This window comes from Cavia porcellus, unplaced genomic scaffold, assembly GCF_034190915.1.
Source record: "Cavia porcellus strain 051 isolate PalLab524CR breed Dunkin Hartley unplaced genomic scaffold, mCavPor4.1 scaffold_2, whole genome shotgun sequence".
NCBI lineage: Eukaryota > Metazoa > Chordata > Mammalia > Rodentia > Caviidae > Cavia > Cavia porcellus.
The window spans coordinates 78411990-78432595 of record NW_026947485.1 but is presented as its reverse complement, the minus strand read 5'-3'; the positions used below and the strand labels follow the sequence as shown (position 1 = coordinate 78432595).

At 41.3% G+C, this 20606-nt stretch overlaps 1 protein-coding gene across 3 annotated transcripts in view; it reads left to right on the top strand.

The window, feature by feature from the left end:
* Window positions 1-20606, top strand: part of Cfap43 (cilia and flagella associated protein 43) — a 90709-nt gene that overhangs the window by 19417 nt on the left and 50686 nt on the right. For all 3 annotated transcript variants that reach the window (XM_023567298.2, XM_063244661.1, XM_063244660.1), the window contains 8 exons: window positions 1755-1822; window positions 3277-3411; window positions 5954-6070; window positions 10440-10520; window positions 14250-14404; window positions 15779-15882; window positions 18968-19108; window positions 19878-20041. In XM_023567298.2, coding sequence (XP_023423066.1) covers window positions 1755-1822; window positions 3277-3411; window positions 5954-6070; window positions 10440-10520; window positions 14250-14404; window positions 15779-15882; window positions 18968-19108; window positions 19878-20041 — 965 coding nt within the window. The remainder of the gene's footprint in view (window positions 1-1754; window positions 1823-3276; window positions 3412-5953; window positions 6071-10439; window positions 10521-14249; window positions 14405-15778; window positions 15883-18967; window positions 19109-19877; window positions 20042-20606) is intronic.

The window sequence follows — 20606 nt, the reverse complement described above, 5'->3', positions numbered from 1 at the left end:
CCTGTCCGAGGCACTCTGTTCCAATCGCTCTTGTCATTTCTCACTTTGACTTCACTGATGCACTGACGTTGATCTACATCTAACTGAAACCAGGAAGTTTGTCTTTGCCAAGCTGCAAAGCTCATTTTTGATACACAACTTTGGAAGCTCATTTTTAATACACAACTCAGGGGCTTCATTAGCATTATGTCCTCCTACCCCCTTGTATTCATCCTCTTCTAGCTAGTACTTTTTCCTCACAGTCCACATTCCACGCCTCCTCCCTCGCTCTCTGCCTTTCTCCCTAGGTCTCCCAGTGCCCAGCTTACCACCACCACCACCACTACCACCACCCCAAATGCATGGCCTTTGTTTCCTGTCCCTGGTGAAGCACTGCCACCTGCCTGCCCTTTGCTCTGCCTGTGCCTCTCTGCTTGCCCTCTCTGCTGGTACGTGGACCAGCATTCTCTGCAGAGTTATCTCTTCCAGCTCTGCCTGTCCAGCTTCAGTTCTTCCTGCTTGAACCTTTTTCAGTCCTCCTCCTTGCTGCGCTCTCTCTGAATTCTGTCACTGGCTTCTGCAGTGACTCTGTCCTGGGGTCCCCTATCTTCCTGGTCTATTTGTGAGCTTTCCTCCCCCCAGCCTTGCCTACCCCACAGCCACAGTGAGGTGCCCTCTCTGGAGTCCCACAGCCCTCACCCCTTGGCGGGAGTCTCGCCCCGTGCTATCACAGGGTCTCCCCCATGTGTCCCGTTACTCCTCAGTTCTTTGAAACCGTTCAGAGACTTCATTCTTTATCTCCTTTGACTCCAAAGTGCAAAACTAAGTATCACTACAGAGTAAGCTGACAGCTACATTTCCAAACTTCTATCATACTCACCTATTTTTCATAACTTAGGACTTAATCACACGTAGTCTTACATTGTTCACTATTGCCTTACTGTGTGCCATTTCTTATGATTTCCATGATAAATGCTTTCAAATACCTGATTATCAAGCCTCAATAATGCAGAAGGCACTAAAATAAGGTACTTTAGTGATTAGCCAAGTGACAAATATATAGTCTCATAATTTCCATCCTCAAGGGACATAGGTTTTATTAAAGATGAAAAAAAAAAGTCGACAATTATAACCAGCAAGAAAAAGAACAGCATGATTTCTTTGCAATAGAGCTTCACAAAGTGCTGCAGGGGTCCCAGGTGAGGGGATCCATTCATGTTGTCATTTTGATGATTATATTTGAACTAACTCCTGAAGGAGGGCTGATGGCAGAAATGGGTGGGTGGGACATTTGGCCATTGTCTCTGTGCAGACCAGAAAACGTGGGACAGTCAAATAACAGGAAGTGGTGCGGCTCCTACAGAGCATGGGTGTTAAAGGGAATGAAGGGCCATCCAGGCCGTATCTGATCTCCTTTCATGTCCAGCCAAAGCATTTGTACTTAATTTAGCTGAGAATAGGCCGATATCAAAGCACCCCAAACGGATGGCAGTATGCCCTAACTGGAATGGTGGTAGCTCTTTGACTTTTTCAGGTAATGTGCTTTTACTGTTTTCCTCCAAGGACAGTACTCTATTAACAATAAATGTTCTTATGGGTCATTTTTTTTCTTTTTGCCTTCTTTCTGTCCACAATAGTTTATTTATTGGTGTATAAATTTACAAACCGTAAAATGCAGGGTGATCATTACTAAATAGCTTATATTATTCCTTGTCACATTGTATGTTTAATTATATGTTGCTACTTTATGCTTTTTTTTTTTTCTTTTTCAAAAGTTGTACCACATCTTTTCAGTCCAGTGACCCTGGTATATCAGAAGGATGGCATCGTTGCTTCTGGAATTGTAATGTATTTTATTTTTCAAAATTAATTGCTTTCAAGACAAAACATTTTCCATTTGTTTCCTCTTACTTGAGTCATATTTTGGGATTCCAAGTTAGTTCAGATTATTAATTAAAATAGTTTCCTCTTCATATGCTACTACAAAATTTTTTATTATGAAGAATTTCAATTAATATAAAAAGAGTATGGTGCCGTGAACTACCATAGATCCATCTCCACATGAACAAAAGTAGAGTCTAAAAAGCCTTTCCCCTGCCATACCAAAACACCTAAGAGGTCTCCGTACTGTGCAATAATATATTGGTTGTCAGATGTGAATTTCAGCACAGGCTCTTGTGTGTGAGCATTTTAGCTCACATGGATCATGTCGACATTGTGGACACAGAGTGGTCACTAACGTCCTCCCTTTACTCGGTGCTTGCTTTGTGCCAGGCCCTCTGCTCAGTGCTTTGCTCAGATGCTCTTGTTGGTCCTCACAACAAGCTTATCTTGCCCATGCAGATGAAAGAACCAAGTCTTACGAGACGAGGCTGCCAGGAAGGAGGTAGAGGAAGCAGGCTTGATCCAAGGCCACCACACTCTTATAACATCTGTGCTGTCATTTAGAGCACACAGCCCCGCTGAGTATGAGATAGAGCCGGGGAATGTGTTCCCTTGCTGTAATCAGTGCTAACATTTGTAACTGACCGATTCTACAATCTCAGGTTTAGGTGTAGCTGTCCCTAGTCCATTGCTCCATTGCCACAAATTACAACTCCAGGACCCTGAGCCTGCATATCCCAGCACCTTTCAGGTCTTAGACTTCTGAATCCAGCCATCTCACAAATGCCTCAGATTATACCAGGATCCACTTTAGAAAATGATGGATACATTTATCCAGAACCTCTTAATTATATAAAAATAACCTAGTTCCACTTGAGAGTAGTAATATCTGTTTATAGCCAATCAACCCATTTTTATTAGACACTTGCCATTTTGCCATTGTGCAAGGTACTAGAGAAGAGTACCAAATGTAAGAAAAGGCAGGTTCCTATCCTTGGGTCATTTGGGGAGATATGAAATGCACATGATGATGATTAGAGAACATAAAGGAACATACCTAGGGCTAGCATCTTTTGAAATAAGGTTACCACTCTGCACAGGCTACATAAACAGCCACATTTGTCTCACCTCTGATATAATGAAGAAAATGGTGAAAAGACAGAGGCTAGAGATACTGAAAGAAAGGAGTGGGCAGTAAATTATGTTAATTGAAAATGCATCACAGAAGAGATACAACTGCACACTGCAACGTAGTTAGAAGTGTCCACATACAGGTGAAAGGGCAGTATGCTCTGGGTGGTGCGAACACAGGTGGGTGAGGGCTACCCAGGTGCCTTCTCTAATCTGCGGAGGAGCACGTGTGCTGTGCACTGCCAGGACTGATATTCCGCTCTTCACTGTGTTGGTCTGCAGGATGGCTTTGTGTACTCTCTCACTGTCAAAGATTCAAGTTTTTACAAACTAGAGGAATTTCTTGAGATTGAAAGTCCTGTGACACATATGATATTCTCCCCCAGTTATAAAATGCTGCTGATTCAAACAGACAAGGTATGTTAGAAAGTGGTTTCTTGATATACACTTTTCAAGTGACACTATTATCATCAGTACATGATGGGAACAAAGGGCAGAGTGCACCACATAGTGTTTCTCTGCCAGTCAGGATTCCTTAGCTGCAAATGAAAAAAATACCCAATTTAAAAGGCCCCAATAACAAAGAGATGTTTGTTTCTGTGCATGTAGCTTTAAGGAGTGAGGCATGGATCTGAATCCAGGGACTCCCAGGATCCTCCAGTGCTTGTTTTCTGTGTTTCTTGGCTCTGCTCTGTCCATTTGCAAAAAGACTATACCCTTGTAGCACTGAGAACTTTCTGAAGCTCCAGCTTATATTTATGTTTTCTTGGGAACTTTTGCAGAAAGTTATCAGCTGGGAAGACTCACTGGACTAACTTTGACCTTCTTTGTTATCCCTGGATCAGTCACGATGGTCAAGGAAAGTCTAAGCTCTGAGTGGTCAGGCCTAAGTCCCATGCATACCCTTGGGCCCTAGGTAGTGAACCCACCAAAATAGGGACTGAGGTTGTATCAGTGTTTCTCCCAGGAAACTATGAGTTCTATAAGACAAGAAAGAAGAGGAATCAAAGCAGGGTAAAAACAAATGACTGTTATATTTTTAGAATGACTTATAATTAATAGAATGGCCCTCAGAGGTCAAATTAACAGCCATTTTTATTGTTAGGCAATAATTTTATATAGAAAGTTTAATTAACTTAAATGTAAATATCAAAACACTTCACTTTCTGGTAATTATTAGAAGACAAAACAACTGTGCTATGATTTTAAAAATAGTAAATTTAAAATGTCTATGGGGAATAGGAAAATAGTTTTAAAAGAACTATAAAAACTAGGAAAAGATCCAAATAAAACTTCCAAAAATTCAAAATATACCAACAAAACAAAAATTATATGAATAGATTTGAACCAAAGATTGGACATACCCAGAGAAAGAATGAGTGAACCGGAAAAAAGGACAGAAGTTGTTATTCAAAATATAGCCCAGAGAAGCAAAAGGGAAGGAAATACAAAACAGAGGGTAAGAGGCATAAATAATAGCATGAAAAGATCTAACATACATCTAATTGGAATCCTAGAAGGAGAGCGCATAAGACAGAGGCAAAACTTACAGAGCTATGGGCTCGCAGTTTTCCACACCTGATTAAGGAGATGAATTCATAGATTCAAGAAGTCCAGTGAATCCCAAGCAAGATATGTAAAATGATAACTGTACAAAGACTTCCCAAAGTGAAATTGTTGAAAAAAAAAAAACAGAGAAATTGTTGAAAGCCAAAAAGAAAAAGCAAATTACATCATAGATATTTGAGTTACAGTAACAGCTGACTTCTCTGTGGTAACAATGTAAATAAGAAAAAGTGGAATGATGTTTTCAGTGGAATGCGGAGGTCTGCAAGCTCCAGCCCTGTGGACCCAAACCCAGTCTGCTGCTTGTTTTTGTGGACAAAGTTTTAGTGGTTCACATCCACAGCTAGCTATTTATACGTATTCCCATGGCTGCTGCCACACCACAATGACAGTATTAAGTACAGCAGTACCGTGGTCCATTAATGCTTTTGTTTGCAAACAATTTGGCTTGCAAAAAGAAGTATATGGCAAAAGTACGGTTTTGCTTGTGAACTCTACACCAGGTAATAAACACAACTATGGCCATCTTTCCCACATGAACAAAAACATGGCTGTCTTTTCCGGAATTGTGGAACGAATTATGTCTGTGAACAAGGAACCGTGCAGCTGTAACCCAGACCACACAGTCTCCAGAGTCTAACATGGTTACTCTCTCTCCCCTCATAGAAAATATTTTCTGACCCCTAGTTCAGTGAGAGAAAGTCATCTGGAATTCCAGTCCCAGCAGAAAGTATTATTCTCCTTTTGTGCTTTATTTTTTTCCCTTATTACAATTATCACCACTTCATTTGTGATATGTTTTACTTGAGTTATTTATTTATTTGGTACTGGGGATCAAACTTGCAACCTTGTACTTGCCAGGCAGGCACTTATACCCCTGAGCTAAACCCCTGGCAAGTTTATTATTTATTGTCTGAATCCCCGTAGAACGTAGATACCCTAAGGGCAGAGTTCTTTTACTCAGACAAACAAGAACAAAAATATTCATGTTTATTTCAAGTTACCTTGAAGAATTTGTGATCAGTTGAAACTAGATTTCTTTCTGCTATGTGACCACGTTATGTTACAGCTACCGGCAAAAGTACAGATATTACAGGACAAATTTTAAGTTTTGAGAAATGACTTTAAGAGCTGAGAATGATAAACAAGTCATAAATACCTTCAGCCATACCCCCCCCAGTTTCTAAAAGATTTATTTAAAGTTTTAATTAGTGCTCAGCATTATGTTTAACACGTGGTAGGATTTATTTCACCTTAACAACTTTCCTGGTTTTCTGGATTTTCTTCATATATTAGTTTTAAAATAAAGGAAAAGTGCTTTGTTATGTTTTTTAATTTAAGCCACATATGCAAAATTTTAATCTTCCACCCCCTTCTCTCTTATATTTGCCAGGGATCTGTTTATATTTATACTTTTGATGAAGAGCCAACCTTAGATAAGATCCTAGATGCTTGTGATGGAAAATTTCAGGCAATTGACTTTATCACCCCTGGAACCAAACATTTTATGGTAAGCAGTATTCTACTATGATGCAATAGGATTTAACAAGGTGATGTTTCCAGATTTAAATTCCTGTTCATATATGATTGGATAACTTTGGAATTTCATGTGCAAAGGACTTCAAATAAGTGGCAGATGATATCTTTTTTAAAAAATGTTTTTCTGTGACACTTATATTTTTGCATAGTACTGAATTAAGATTCCTTTTTATTTTATGAAAAACATTTCATAACAAAATAAGAGAATAGCCATAGTTAATACATTATCTTCAAAGTAGATACTCAGAGTAGAGGTAAACCAGGGTATCTCTGAGATTATGCAGAGATATCAGCATAGTTACTTTCCTGGTGCTGGTGCAAAACACCCACACTCACAGCCTTAGGGAGGAGAGGGTTATTTTGGCTTGAGTTTCAGTCCATGGTTGATGGGCTCAGGGCTCCGAGGCAGAAACGTCACGGTGGCAGAGCCTAGATGTAGGAATGCTGCTCAGCCCAAGGCAGCTAGGAAGCAAAGAGAGAAGGGAGATCCAGTGACAGAAACAGGTACTCACTGGGTCCTGCCCCAGACTCACTGCCAACCAGGCCCTGGCTCCTGAAAGTCCAGTCAGCTACTGAGGCCACCAATGGATGAATGCACTGATGAGTATCGTGCACCTGTGAGCCACTAACCTTCTGAATTTGGGAGACTTTGGGGGACGTTTTAGATGCAACAGGAAGAGAAACCAAACACTTCCATCACCGAACTTTTCTCCTGATGGAATGACGTCATCATATTGTGACTTCATAATGCGGCCTCCTGACAGCAGCCCAAGCAACTGAGATCCTAGGAGACCTCTTCTTTGTTTCACCAACCCAGCGCTGCAAGCCAGGCTGTCAGACCTGCCCGACACTTGTTCCCTTTAGGACAAGGGCCTTACCACCTCGGCATGAAAATGAAATATTTGCTGTACACAAAACAAGAATTCAGTCAACCTAAGGGAAAAGTACTCCACGTTTAGCCTTGTATCCAATGTTTATTTACCTTTTGTTAGTCTCAAGATATTTCAATTTTAATATGATTCATCAATACCATTAATATTTTTAAATGCTCTGAAAAATTAAAACATACGTAGGCTATGGAATAAGTGACAGTTAAGGTTTTTCCCATCTGGAAGTTCTGGTGATTTTCCCTCAGATAATGTGCAAAAGGCTCCAGATAAAAGGCCAATGGTATGTTTTTGGGTTTTTTTTTTTTTTTTTTAGTGTTTTTCTGTGAAACTTGTATTTTTACACAGCAGTGAATTAGCATAATTCAGGACTGTGGCAAGCTAGTATCTATTTTTGTGACTGTTTCAGCTAACAAAGGCTGTACACAACTGTGATATGTAGGAATTAGATATTTGATACATATTTGTAGCTCATAGAACTCAAGAAACGGAACATGAATTGTGCCACATTACAGTCATTTTAAGCTGCTTTCAGTCTTGACATTGAGAAAGTTGTTTTTCTATAGTGAACAAATGTGCACCAAAAACCGTCCTGTAACAAGTGATTGCCATAAGGTTGGGAGATAAAAGTTTGACACATAAGAAAGTCAGCTGCTTTCTTACTGAAATTTGAAATTTAAAATACACATTTATTTTCTTCAGCATCAAAATAGTGAACAAGCTATAAATCTAACCAAACGTATAACCTGCGTATCAGAAAAATGCAAAACCTCGATGAGCAAACTCAAATGATCTAAATTGTATAAAGATTACACATACATGGGTGGAAGATTGCCAAGCCGTCAGTTCTTCCCAACTAGGTCTGTAGATTAAATGTAATTCCAGTCAAGATATCAAGTTATTATATGAAAATTGATTCTAAAATTAATATACAAAGGCAAAGATTCACAATGGAGAGCCCTTTGTAGATAGCGCAGAAGTCTACATACATAAATACAGTCAACTGTCTTTGACAGAGGAGCCAAGGTGGCTCAGTAAACTGTGCTGGAACAACCAGACATCTGCATACAAAAGCATCTAGATGTAGCCTTACAGGTTTCATAGAAAAATTCAAATGTAAAACTATAAAACTCCTAGAAGATGACAAGAGAAAAATCTAAGTGACCCCTGGGCTTGGTGGTAACATTTTAGATACAATACCAAGTCACAATCCATGGCAGAAAAAAAATTGATAAACTAAGCTTTGTTAAATTAAAAACCTCAGTTCCATAAAAAGGCTGCAAAGAGAATAAAAAGACAAACCAGAGACTGCATGAAAAACATTTATTGAGTAAAGTACTTGTATCTAAATGTACAAAGCACACTTAAAATTCAACAGTAAGAAAATATAAAACCCCATTAAAATGAGCAAAAATATGTCTAGATGCCTCAGTAACAAGATACATGGTGGAAAGCAGGCAGATGAAAAGATGCTGGCAGCAGTTGTTTGTTGTGTGGGAAAACAACAAGGAAAGGTCATTACCCAGTATTAGGCTGTCTAAAACCCAAGATCTGGGAAGACTGAATGCTGGTATGGAACAAGAGAAACCATCTCATCGCCTTTTGGAAGACGTTTGGACAAGGTCTTGCAAAACTACACATCTGCTTACTCCAGGACTTGGCAATTACACTTCTCAGTACTTACCCAAGGGGGCTGGAAAGACACACTTCTAGGAAAAACTGCACACAGATCCTTATAGCAACTTTATCCATAATCACCCAAACTTGGGAACAACTAAGTAGTCTCTCAGTGGGTGAATGGATAAACAGTCAATGGGATATTATCCAATAATAAAAAGCAGCTACCAGGCCACCAAAAGAGTAGAGCTTTAAATGCATATGACTAACTAATAAAAGCCAATCTGAAAAGCCCCCATACTGCACAGTTCCTACTGTGTGGTATTCTGGAGAAACCCAAACTAAGGAAACAGTAAAAAGGTCAGTGCCTGCCAGGAGGGTAGTGAGGTGGGGAGTGGGGTGAACAGGTAGAGCACAGGAGATTTTTTTGTTTTGTCTTATTTTTTTGAGACAGGGTCTCTCTATGCAGTTCACGTTGGCATTGAGCTCACTTTGCAGCCCAGTCTGGTCTCAAACTTGCAACAATCCTCCTGCCTCAGCCTCCCAAGTGTTGGGATTACAGGAGAGCGCCACCACACCTGGCTTGCACATGGAGTTTTTAAGGCAGTGAAACCATTCTTTATGACACTGTGATGGCAGCCACCTATTATATATTTGTAAAAACACACAGAATGTACAAAGCAAGGAGAGCCCTATGTAAACCACAGACTTCAGTCCGTCACAGTACAGAGCATCATTATTGTCTCATCCATTCTAACAAATACACACACCAGTGCAAGAAGTGTGCAAGGGGAGAACTGCATATGCAGAGAGGCAGAGGAAGGGGAATTCTCTGTACTTGCTGCTTAATTTTCTATAATTCTAAAACAACTCTGAAAAACACAGTCTATTAATTTAAGGAGGAGCAATGTCCAATTTCTTGGTTTATTCATCAGGCAAAATGCTAATCTATCAACTAGATTATGACTCCAAGTGACGTCATGGGGCCAAGGGGCACCATGTCCTGTAGGGTGTGGATTCACTGACAGATGTTCCTAGGCGAATGTGCTGGTAGGAAGCAGAGCCCATTTGGAGGAGCTGGTCTCTGAGGACGTGCTCCCAGGGGAGAGCATCTCTGCTTACCGGCCACCAGGAAGGGAGCCATTCACTCCACCAGGCCATTCTGCCATGACATTCTTGCCTTGAAGTCAACTGTGTCTGGACTGAAATCCCTGACACTGTCAGCCAAACCTTTCCTCCTCCAAGTTTCCGGTATCTGGTATTTTGTCCCAGCAATAAGAAATATAAACAGGCAATAATGTCATTGAATTCTCAAGTAAGTTTATCTTAAGTATGTTACATGGCAAAATTTTTTAATTAATTCATTTGTTTTTCTCTATCAAGCAAGGTTGTTCTTCTGCAGAAGGGCACTAGCACATTTTAGCAGAGGCACAGCAGCAGGCTCCTTTTAAAATTTTTAATTTAATTTTCTAATTTCAATTAGTTACTATGGCTCCCTTAAATTATATTAAAATGATTTATTTTTGTGTGAAGCAAACGAAAATGTTTATTTTTTAAAAAATGAGATCAATACCATTTTAATGTAGGAGATACCAACATTATTTACAGGCTAATAAAAGTATTAACTAGATATAATACACTTGTCCTAAATCCTTAAAATACTACTTATTAAAAGAAGTATTGATATCGGAAGTCGAAATAATTATTTGTAATCTGCATAAAGAGAATGAAAATGTTTCGCCAACTCCTCAGATGGGCACGCTAGGCAGTGATTCGGAGTGTGTTTCCACAGCAATCTTTCTTTCCACTGGAATTCTGTCTATCTTCCGTTTACAGACCCTCACACGTTCGGGGGAAGTCTGTGTTTGGGGGCTGGAGGATTGCACTTGTGTAAGCAAGATTTACCTGAACATCAAGGTAAGTGTACCTGAGAGGTGAGTTTTTACCAACATTGAGGTCTAAACCAGGCTACCTGTCCACACCGGCATCCCCGAAGTCAGTGCGAACGTTTGCTGCAGAAGGCTTCCTGTGTGTCCAGCTGGTAGCAGAGAGCAGTTCCTGGGGCTGAGTAAGACATTGTGAGTGCTGCAGAGGTGGTAGCTATTTCTGGAATCATGGGGGTCTCCACCTCCCTCATGGTCCGTATTTGTGGTGGACACGCAGGGGTCTCTGTGGAGGCAGCCTGATCGGAATAGAGGGCAGGAGGGCTGATCTTTTTGCCTAGCAATGAAGCAGTTCCTGGACCATCTCAGTTAAATGACCCCACTTTGCAATTAAGATCAATTACAAATGAAAGAAAGTTGCCACTCCGATCAGATTAAGTCAAAAATTTAAAAGTGGGAAATTATTGGATCAGTCAACGACCAAGTATAGAATTTTTCTGGCCTGGTGTGCACCCCAACCCAGCAAGGTCCCAGTTTTTCTGTCTCCCTCAATGATTTTGGTCTCATTTTAGGCCTTGTGTCCTGGTATCCACATGAGGGCAGCGCTAGCCTTGCATTGTGCTGTCAGACAAGGGACCTTCCAACAGTACATGGAAGATGAGAAGTTTCTACTTCCTAGAAATCTTAGGACATGTCTTCTAATGTCTTAATAACACCTTGAACTACGCACTGTGGACAGTGGGATAGAAATGCTGGCTGTCATCATCTCAGCCCAGGAAATGTGGCTCAGGTTCCGTGTACACCAGCCTGCAGACAAGAGATCAATGCTGCTTGTTGCGTGTTCAGGAGGGCGATAAGGCACAGCCTGGGCGGGGGGGGGGGGGTGTCTTTTTACAAACAGTAATTTAACAGCCCCTTTTTAACAGCAGTAAGAAACAGCCCCTGTTTCTTAACAGCAGTAATGCTTGGGTGTTTTTCTGTTAATTACCATCCTGGGCTATGTTACATGGTTCTGGAAGCGCTATGGATCTTAGTAGGTAGGGAGGTTACAATCCCTCCCCTTTATAAAAGTAAAAGCTCAATTATAGCACACTAAGTATCATACCTCATGGAGGCATATTACAAGATGCAAATGATCCGTCATTCAATTGGATAAATGAAACTCTCCATCAAAGTAAACATTCATTCTTGGCTAAAAGATGAAAACATGAGACTCCGTGATCTGCATGACCAGGGTTTATATGTGTACATTCTATTAGAATTTCTTCAGCTAGCAGAGCTCTTACAAGGTGATCTGACCACATCTCCTGCACATGAGATACACGCAAACGTGTAGCAGAACCCCTATAAAACAGACCTTCCCTTGTTCCTTTTGTCCAAGCCAGATGCAAGCCCCACCCGAAGGCCTCGGCCAGCCATCCCTGAGCTCTGGGCCAGGTTGGGCACACTCCCGTGATCCAGCTGGGGGAAACGTGGGTCCTTCCCTGCTGGAGGAAACCTCTGCCCACAGGACTTGGTGGTGGATGATCTCCCCACCTGTGCCCTGTGTTTCCTGTGAACTAAAGATGAGGCAGGGTCCTCAGGGACCAGCCTAGCTCTCCTATAGCCAGAGACCTACGGGAGACAGTTTGCCACGACTGTTGCTGCCAGCTAGTGTGCTGCTCTCCTAGGCTAACCCACTGTTACCCCAAGATGGATTATCTGGGGAACATGCCACACATGTACACGCCCGAGGGACCCCACCAAGGCTTTCCGCTCAACAGTAGTGAGCTGCAGGAAAACTGATGGAACTGGAGCTCATCCTGTTTAAGTAAGTGGGACTCAGAAAGGCCAGTGTCACCTGTTTCCTCTTCCATGTGGAATCTGGGGTCGAGGAAGAAGACAACATGAAAGGGGAGCCCTGGGGGATTAGGGTAGTGAAGATGAACACCATCAAGGTTTGGGCTATGCAAGGGTAAAAATGACTCAAACTCATTTTATTGTTCACTGAACATAATAATTACCAATTTTAAATTGGAAAAAAACACAAAAGCCCACTCAAGTGGGAGCCTGTTGTGCTCCAACACACCTGGACACCGTGGTGGTCCGAGCTATGCCACCCACCACAGAATCCGGGGCAGACTCTGCACCTCTTCGGCCTTTATTTTCTGTTCTGCGAGATGATGATCTCATAAGCTCTCTTCCAGCCCCAGCATCCCATGACGATTCAAATCACCTGCAAAGTATAGCGTAGGGAAATCAATCTGACTTCTTAAGTACTGTGGAGAAAATGTACTCTCTCAGACATCCTGTTCCATACACATGATCGTGAGATATGCAGGGCTCTGGCACAAGTTTGTTTTGTTTTGTTTTGTTTTTAATGCATAGTCCAGTGTCAGAGTTATCTTAAGTCCTCCTTATTCCTCTCAAGATTCATCATGATTCAGGAGACAAAGGGTGCTTTTTTAAAAAATTTTATTTAAGGAGAAAAAAGAAAAAAAAAACAAAAAAGGGTACAAGTTATACAGAATTTCAGAAAAAATAAACAGTAGGAAATCAGTAGTTAATAGATTACATATTGTCATCTTAGAAATAGTTGTTCAAGTTACAAAATTAAAGCATATAGAGTGGACATTCAAACAGTGAGACTGCAAACAGTTCTGTTCAATGATCCAACAAAAACTCAGTAATATGGTTATGTTATACACTTAAATATACATGCAGTTATGTCCTTTAGAGCACTTTCTTTTCCTCTCTTTTGTATAATGACAATTACACATTTTGGGTTTTATTACTCCCACTGTTCTTATTACTTTTTTTTGAAGAGAGTAAAACCAAATGTTACATAACAGGACAGAGTCAGTCAAATCAAAAGGATGGACATAATACATAATGTAAAAACAAAATACAAGGTGATCAACAATGGTTACCATAATGCCTCTTGCTATCTTAAAAAGAATTGCCTATATCATCAGTTATAATAAAATTGAACAAAACAGTAAAGAACAAAACCAATAAAACCAAAACATTGGAGACATTAGAGGACTTCAAAAGAAGATAATAGTCAACCAGAATGGGCGTCATAGTGAATCTTACTGTCTTCATAGTTGTTGCCTATACTTTCGAACTTGGTACTATCAAGCAAAACAGAATAGAGGAGAATCAGTCAAAACAAGATGGTGAGAGCAATACAGGGTTTCAAATCAAGTTAATAGGAAATCAAAGTGGGTTACTATAATATATCCTGCTATTTTTTATTTATTTTTCCCTTAATTAAAAGGAGACAAAGGGTGATTTTAAAAATCACATTTTACAAAAAGATCCAAAGATAGCAGGAATCTGTTCAATTTTTTTGCCCTATTTTTTGCTATTCGTCTGTCTTACTGTTTCGTGAAAATTACTGGCATAATCATTGGGTCATCATTCCGGGATAAACTAATGCTATGGTTGAAAGTTGAAACATCTTCCTCATATCCCACCATTCTGATTTCAGGATTAAAGGACTAGAAGTAAAGGACAGATCCCAATGGCTGCCTACGTGATGGGTTAGCTCAGGAGGGTTGAGTTTGGAATTAGCAGTGTATACCACCTCACCTGTGCCACACCGGTCATTGTGCAGGCTTTTCAAAGCATTGTACACTTGTACATGTGCGCTTGCATGTGTGCTGTGGATGGATCCGAGGCCCCCCACGTGTGAGGCGCAGCCCTGCCACCCCAATGACCCAGGGGGCTCAGCCAGCTGTATGCAGGACTAACCCCATTCTGTTTCTTGTGTCCTCCGCAGGCGCAGGCAACAACGCTGGCTTGCTCCCCCTCCTCCCTCTCCGCCGTCGTGGGGACTCTGGATGGCCGCGTGTACTTCCTGGACGTGTGCGAGCCAGACTCCCCCAGGGTGGCCCACAAGGCCTTCCTCTCGCAGGCGCCTGTGCAGCACCTCATGTAAGCAACCCGCGGGCGGCAGGACTCCAGCCAGGCTGTCGCTGCTCTTAAGCTGTGCATTTGTTTGGAACTGTGATCTGCAGGCTCCAGTCTGAGGTTCAGAAAGTGCAGAGGGCCGTGGTGTGGGAAGTCCCTGCTCACCCAGCCGTGCCCTAGAGGCAGCCTGTTCCAGCCCTCTGCTCCCTGCCAGAAATGATCACCCAGCACCTTCCGGGTGCCAAGCCCCTCTGCTGGTGCCTCGGCAGCTGCATGTGACAGAGGAGCTGCTCTCAGTGTTAAGAGGACAGGGAGGCACTGAGGAGGCTGAGTACCTCTCTGTGGCTCTGCATTCCCCAGACAGGATGCTGTGTATGTCAGGATCGGAAGCCCCCAGCTGGACTTGGGGTCTCTGCCACTGCTCTTAAAGGGAACAAATTACATGCAAATCTCTGGAGCTCCATTACCCAATCCACTTCGTATATATTGAAAATGTTTTGTCAGCCTTCTTCATTTTTCTTTAGAGCAGCATGGTATTCCATCGTAGACATGTGTCTTCTTTTTTATTTTACAAAAGCAGCGTGTTGATGGACATTTAGATTATCTCAGATATTCTTTGAAGCAATATGTTTAAAGCTCTGTAGTAGACACCCTGAATTTGGATTTGCATGCTGCTATTATTGCTCTTTCTTTATGGTGGCTCATTGAATGTGACCCCTAAAATACGAGTCATAAAGGAAGGACTCTGACCTCTCTGGGTCAGGGAATTCGGGTTCAGACAGGGGAAGAGAAGCTTTTGCTGCATTTGCCTGTACTTACCAGGGCAGCTGGGTTGCTGTCCTCTAAGCCATTCTCACCAAACCTCACTGCCTCTAGCTGGGGGCGGGGGGTGTCTATTATCTCCTTGGCCTGGCCCCTGCTTTTCTGAGCCATGTGTATTTTGTGCCTCTTCTTTCTCCAATGTTTATATCTTATTCTGATTTGTATATTTCCACTTTTTCTAATCTGAGGAAATTATAGATATCATTTCCTATGTTTATCATCTTTCTGCTGGGTACTAGTCATGGGGTGCCAAAATGTTGCATCCATTACTAATTTGAGGATTATTTATTTCCACTTGAAATTGTAAGAAAGTTCTACTGACATAGTTCATTTATTTATGGTGAAGTAATTTTTCCTCTTGACTATATTTTTAAAGTTGTAACCTGGCATAACCTTGGCCTAGAGTAGAATGATTTTCTCTCAGCTTTCTTAAGGTCAGAGATCATTAAATACCACAAACCATAAGAATGACTGCTTTCGAATGTATCTCCATCATGGTCATTCATTCTATAAGCTGGCTTAGCATCTGGCTGGTACAGTAAGGAAGATCTCACCATTAGATTTCTTCTTTTCCAGTTATGACCAACAAGGCACATATCTGCTAGTTGGAACTTCAGAAGGAAACGTCTTTGTTATCGATGCCAAGCCCACAAGCTCATTTCAGATTCTTGGATTCACAGGTGCGACAGGATATTTATTAACTTAAAATGCTGGTCATTTTATTCCAAAGAATGAAAGGCTTTGTTCCAAAGAATGAATGGAACTATGGCAAAACAATTATTTATGGCATATTTTCTAAAAGAAAAAACCACTTAAATTACAGTTAAAAGTTACTTAGGAAAGAAGCCACATTGTATATAGAAGTGTTTGAATAACTAGCTTTGTCTGTTTAGAACATAACTGATGCTGAAGTATTTTCTAATATCAGTTATTGAATTAAATAATGAAATACCTGGCCATCTCTGATATTCTTTTTTTTTTTTTTTTTGTCTTTTTTTTTTTTTTTTTTCGTTTTTATCGGTACCAGGGATCAAACTCATGACTGCCTGCTTGCAAGACAGGCGCTTATGCCGCTGAGCTAAATCCCCAGCCCCAATCTCTGATATTCTTACAAGGAGAATTGGGGATTATTTGTCCCTAAAGCATTTTTTAAAAAATAATTTTTAGGGCTGGGGATTTAGCTCAGCGGCATAAGCACCTGCCTTGCAAGCAGGCAGTCGTGAGTTTGATCTCTGATACCGATAAAAAACAATAATAATAATTTTTAATCTTTGATAAATCCACCGAGTCTTTGCTCTCTGGCTTTAAGTATGCCTTAGTATATTTCCCCCCAAAGCATATTTATAAATCTCTCCACTAAACGTTTAGGAGAATTCCTGAGTACCTGGGAGGTGTGTGGTGCTGAACTAAGTCTCACAGGGGTGAAGGAAGACAAAGCACAGTGCTTTGTTGGGACGAAGAGGAAGCAGTTAATTCCGCTGGGTGTGAGGAAAGGGGTGGAGTCGGGCTTTGCACAGGCGAGGGGTGCAGAAGACAGAGCGAGGGGAATTAGTAGGGTCCGGGAAGCACCTGCGCATGCGCAGAGTGTGGCACATTAGTATTTCAGCTCAAGATTTCTTTGAAAAGAGCTTGATGTAGTGGATAAACGGAAGCATTTACTAGATGACGAGTATGGCAGTGAAGTCTGAAAGATGACCAAGGGCTCCGAATGTCACTCCAAGAAGTCTGGGGTTTATTCTGTGGCGAGTGGCACATCATCAGAGTTTTGAAATGAGTTGGAAGGATTTGACTTGTTTTTAGACGATGAGTCTCTGCACCAGGGTGAGGGTGGTAGCAGGAAGAAAAGAAAACAATAAAAACAAGAGAGATGATTAGAAGCTATACTAATAGAGCTGAGAATAATCATAGGCCTCCTGTAGCAGGTTTTTATGATGGACACCCTACTAGAGGAGAGCATATGTTTTAAACACTTGGCATATATAAGCCATTAAGAGGACTGAGAATGAGGCAGAAAACTCCTGTTATCCCATTTTATGGATGAGGCAGTGGAAGTATCAGTGTGAAGTTAAATATTTATGCAAGGCCGCACAGGTAGTAGCTGCCGATCTGGGATTCAAATTCCAGAAAAAAAAGGAGAAGCTCAAATGAAAATAAATTAGAAGGATGAAGAACTTTGAAAGTCAATAAGAGGAGAACAAACAGTATAGAAAAAGGGCAACAAATTTTATAAAGCTGTTGTGAACATTGGCATGCAAAAATGTTCGTGGCATGTGTTTTTACCCACAATGCACAAACCCGCACCATAGTCATGAAGAAGGAACTGACAAGCCTTGGTGTTGGGTTGTACTGAGAGCTAGGTGTGTTGGTCATTCCTGGAACACATTCCTGAGATAAATTGGTTCTAAAGAAAAGAGTTCATTCTGGCTCACGGTTTTGGAGGCTGTAGTCCACAGTAGGCTAGCTGGTTGCTTTGAGTTTGTGTGAGGCAGCACATGGTGGTGGGAGCAGGGGAAGGAAGAAGCCAGGAAGCCAAAGGGGCAGGGGTCTGGGTAAGGGTAGGCCCCACAGACCTCACTTCCTTCCTTCGGCCCCACCTCTCCACGTTTCAGCCACCTGTCCATGGCACCACAGACTGAGGACCAAGCCTTTTACTCCTAGGCCTTTGGGAGCTGTTGTCCAAGCCTTAGCATTCTGTCCCTAGAGCCTGTGGTGGTGCAGGGTATGATGGCTGGTGCAGAGGCCCAGCCTTTCTATGGTTCCTCTGCTTCGGTATTGTGTTGGGCTGGAGAGCTACTGCGCAGCGCTTAGCCATCCGGCAGGAGGAGGATCGCAGTGGCTCTGGCCGGCAGGTCCAGCTTGGATGGCAGAAGTCTGTGGTGCCGTTAACTGAAGGCAAAGGGGTTTTTGTATGCAGCTGTTCATGACAACCTTATTTACAATAGCCAAAACTGAACCACACTGCCCATCAATAGCGAATGGACACACTGGAAATCCATATAGTAGAGTATTAGCAACAAAAAGGGACAAACTACTGATACACACAATGTGGAATGAATGTCAATGAATTACACTGAGCAAAAGAAACCAAGCACCACATATTCATGTGATTCCATTTATATAAAATTCTTTGCCCTTTTTCTATACTGTTTTTCCTGTTCTTATTGATTTTGAAAGTTCTCTGTATTTATTTTTTAATTTGAGCTTATCTGTTTTTATTACTATTTTCCTTTTATTATTAATGCATAAAAGTTTTACAAGATATCGAGTTTCAATAAAACCAGAGCAGCAGGAGCTGTGGAGAGTGGAAGCCATCCCAGGTGGGCAAGTCTCTGGACCAGACTGAGCGGGTTGGAATCTGCTGGTCCAGATATCAGAAGAAATCTACTAGTTCATCCTAAAGCCAGGCATGAGGGCACAAGCTTATGATCCTAGTGCTCTGGGAGGCTGAGGCAGCAGTACTGCAAGTTCAAGCCCAACCTGAGCAGTGGGACAGCTTAGGGAGATCCTGTATCAAAATGAAAACCGAAAAGAACTGGGGATATAGCTTGCTGCAAAGGCCCTGAGTGCAATTTTCAGTACCACAGGGGGAAAAAAGGCCCGTGTCACTTACATTTAAAAGTCACTTTGAATTTGAATATCAGTACTTAAATTTGGTTCTAAAGATAGAGTGAGGGCAAGTCTATAATGTGGTAACTTCATTGGGATGGTAAAGGATTCTTCGAGTTTAACCGATGCCCAATGTGGGTTGATTTCATTTGCTTTTAGAGGTGAGCAAGGACCTTCTACAAATATCCACGGTGTCTCTTTTGGGAACAAACGTAGTGAAAGTGGCAGTGCTTTCCTCAATTCCGGAAGCAGAAAGAAGCAGGCTGGCAGTATTTACCCTGCCTAAAACCCTGCCACGAGGTAAAGAAAAATGAACCACTCTGTGTTCTGACCCAGCTGAGTTGTTGTTATAGTTCTCTATTTTAATTTGTTTGTTTTGCGACAGCATTCTATTCTCTTAGCATGGGAAGAAGTAAAATGATTCCTCCTTGTGTGGCTTTACAGAGTAAAACTTATTTGAAATGTGAACTTTCCTCCAGGCCGAGTTTCACAAACTGGCTCCATTACTAAAGAAAGGAAGTGGGGCCAGCTGACACTTCTGTCAAATTTATGTGTAATTTTGTGACATTGCTGGTTTTATGGCTTTAAATATGCATAGTTAAATTCAGATAGTTTACAGCGCAGTCACCTTTGCTAATAAAGTTGTATAGAAAGCTTTCTGGAATAGAAGGCAAGAGAAAATAGGCACTCTCGATTTTAGATGGCAAATGTACCTGGGTAGCAATTTGCAGGTATGTAATGGCTTAGTATCAGGGAAAATCTCCAAGTCTTTTTATGTTTTAATTAGTAATCTCTGTGCTATCATGTTTATTTTAATGCTGGTTCCTTTAAGTTAATTGACACTGTTAACCATAGTCTACAAAAGATATTTTACTTGCTATCAATCATAAAGATTTCTAGTAGAGATGTTATTTTAAAATCATTTTTATCACCAAATAGCCTCCATGATATTGATCAAGTATTTAAAATCCTTGTTTCGATTTTTATAATTGTCCATAATGACTTAATATATAAAATCGATATGGTACAAGTGATCTCTTTTCTTCCCCAAATATTACACTTTCTACAGATTTTGTCGACGAGAGAGGGCGGCTGAGAGACACACTCATTCATAAGTATTTGTATGAGACAGAGCACACTCTTTCTTCTGCGACCTTGAACTTTCAAAGTAATGGGATATACGGGTTCTGCAACCAAGTGCCATACATCTGTAGCTACCACCTCCCTGAAAAAGTATGCCGAACCTTAAGCACGTATGACCTTAGCACTCAAGCGCGTGTTGTGTAATTAGGCATGGTCCTCTTGACTGCTGCAACAGAATAGCCCAGTTAACAATCGATTTCCTTAAGTTAACATAATGCCTTTGAAAAACGTATGTATTAGTGTTACTTATTAATCCGTCATTAAATATATTTGAGTAACCCCATGCTTGAGCTACATTGGTGATGAATATATCCATGCTGGTCAGATAAACAAACAGATGACAAAATATTAGCATGGTGCTGTAAAAAAAAAAAATCTAATAGAAAATCGAGTTCATAGATGCCAAGGACCAGAGAATAGATGACTTTCAGTGAAATTTTGCACACGAGCCCTAAGCAAAATTACACAGAATGTCAAATGTCATTCCTGTCCTTTCACCACTGTCCACACACCCTGGCTGTGTGATCTGTTCACTGTCCTTCCGCCCTGGGCCATGCACTGTCCCAGTAATGCCTGTGTTGAGTCCCAACAGTGCCCACCTCCTTGTCTTTCTAAATTTCTCAGTCAAAACCTTCCCAGAATAGCCAGGATTAGA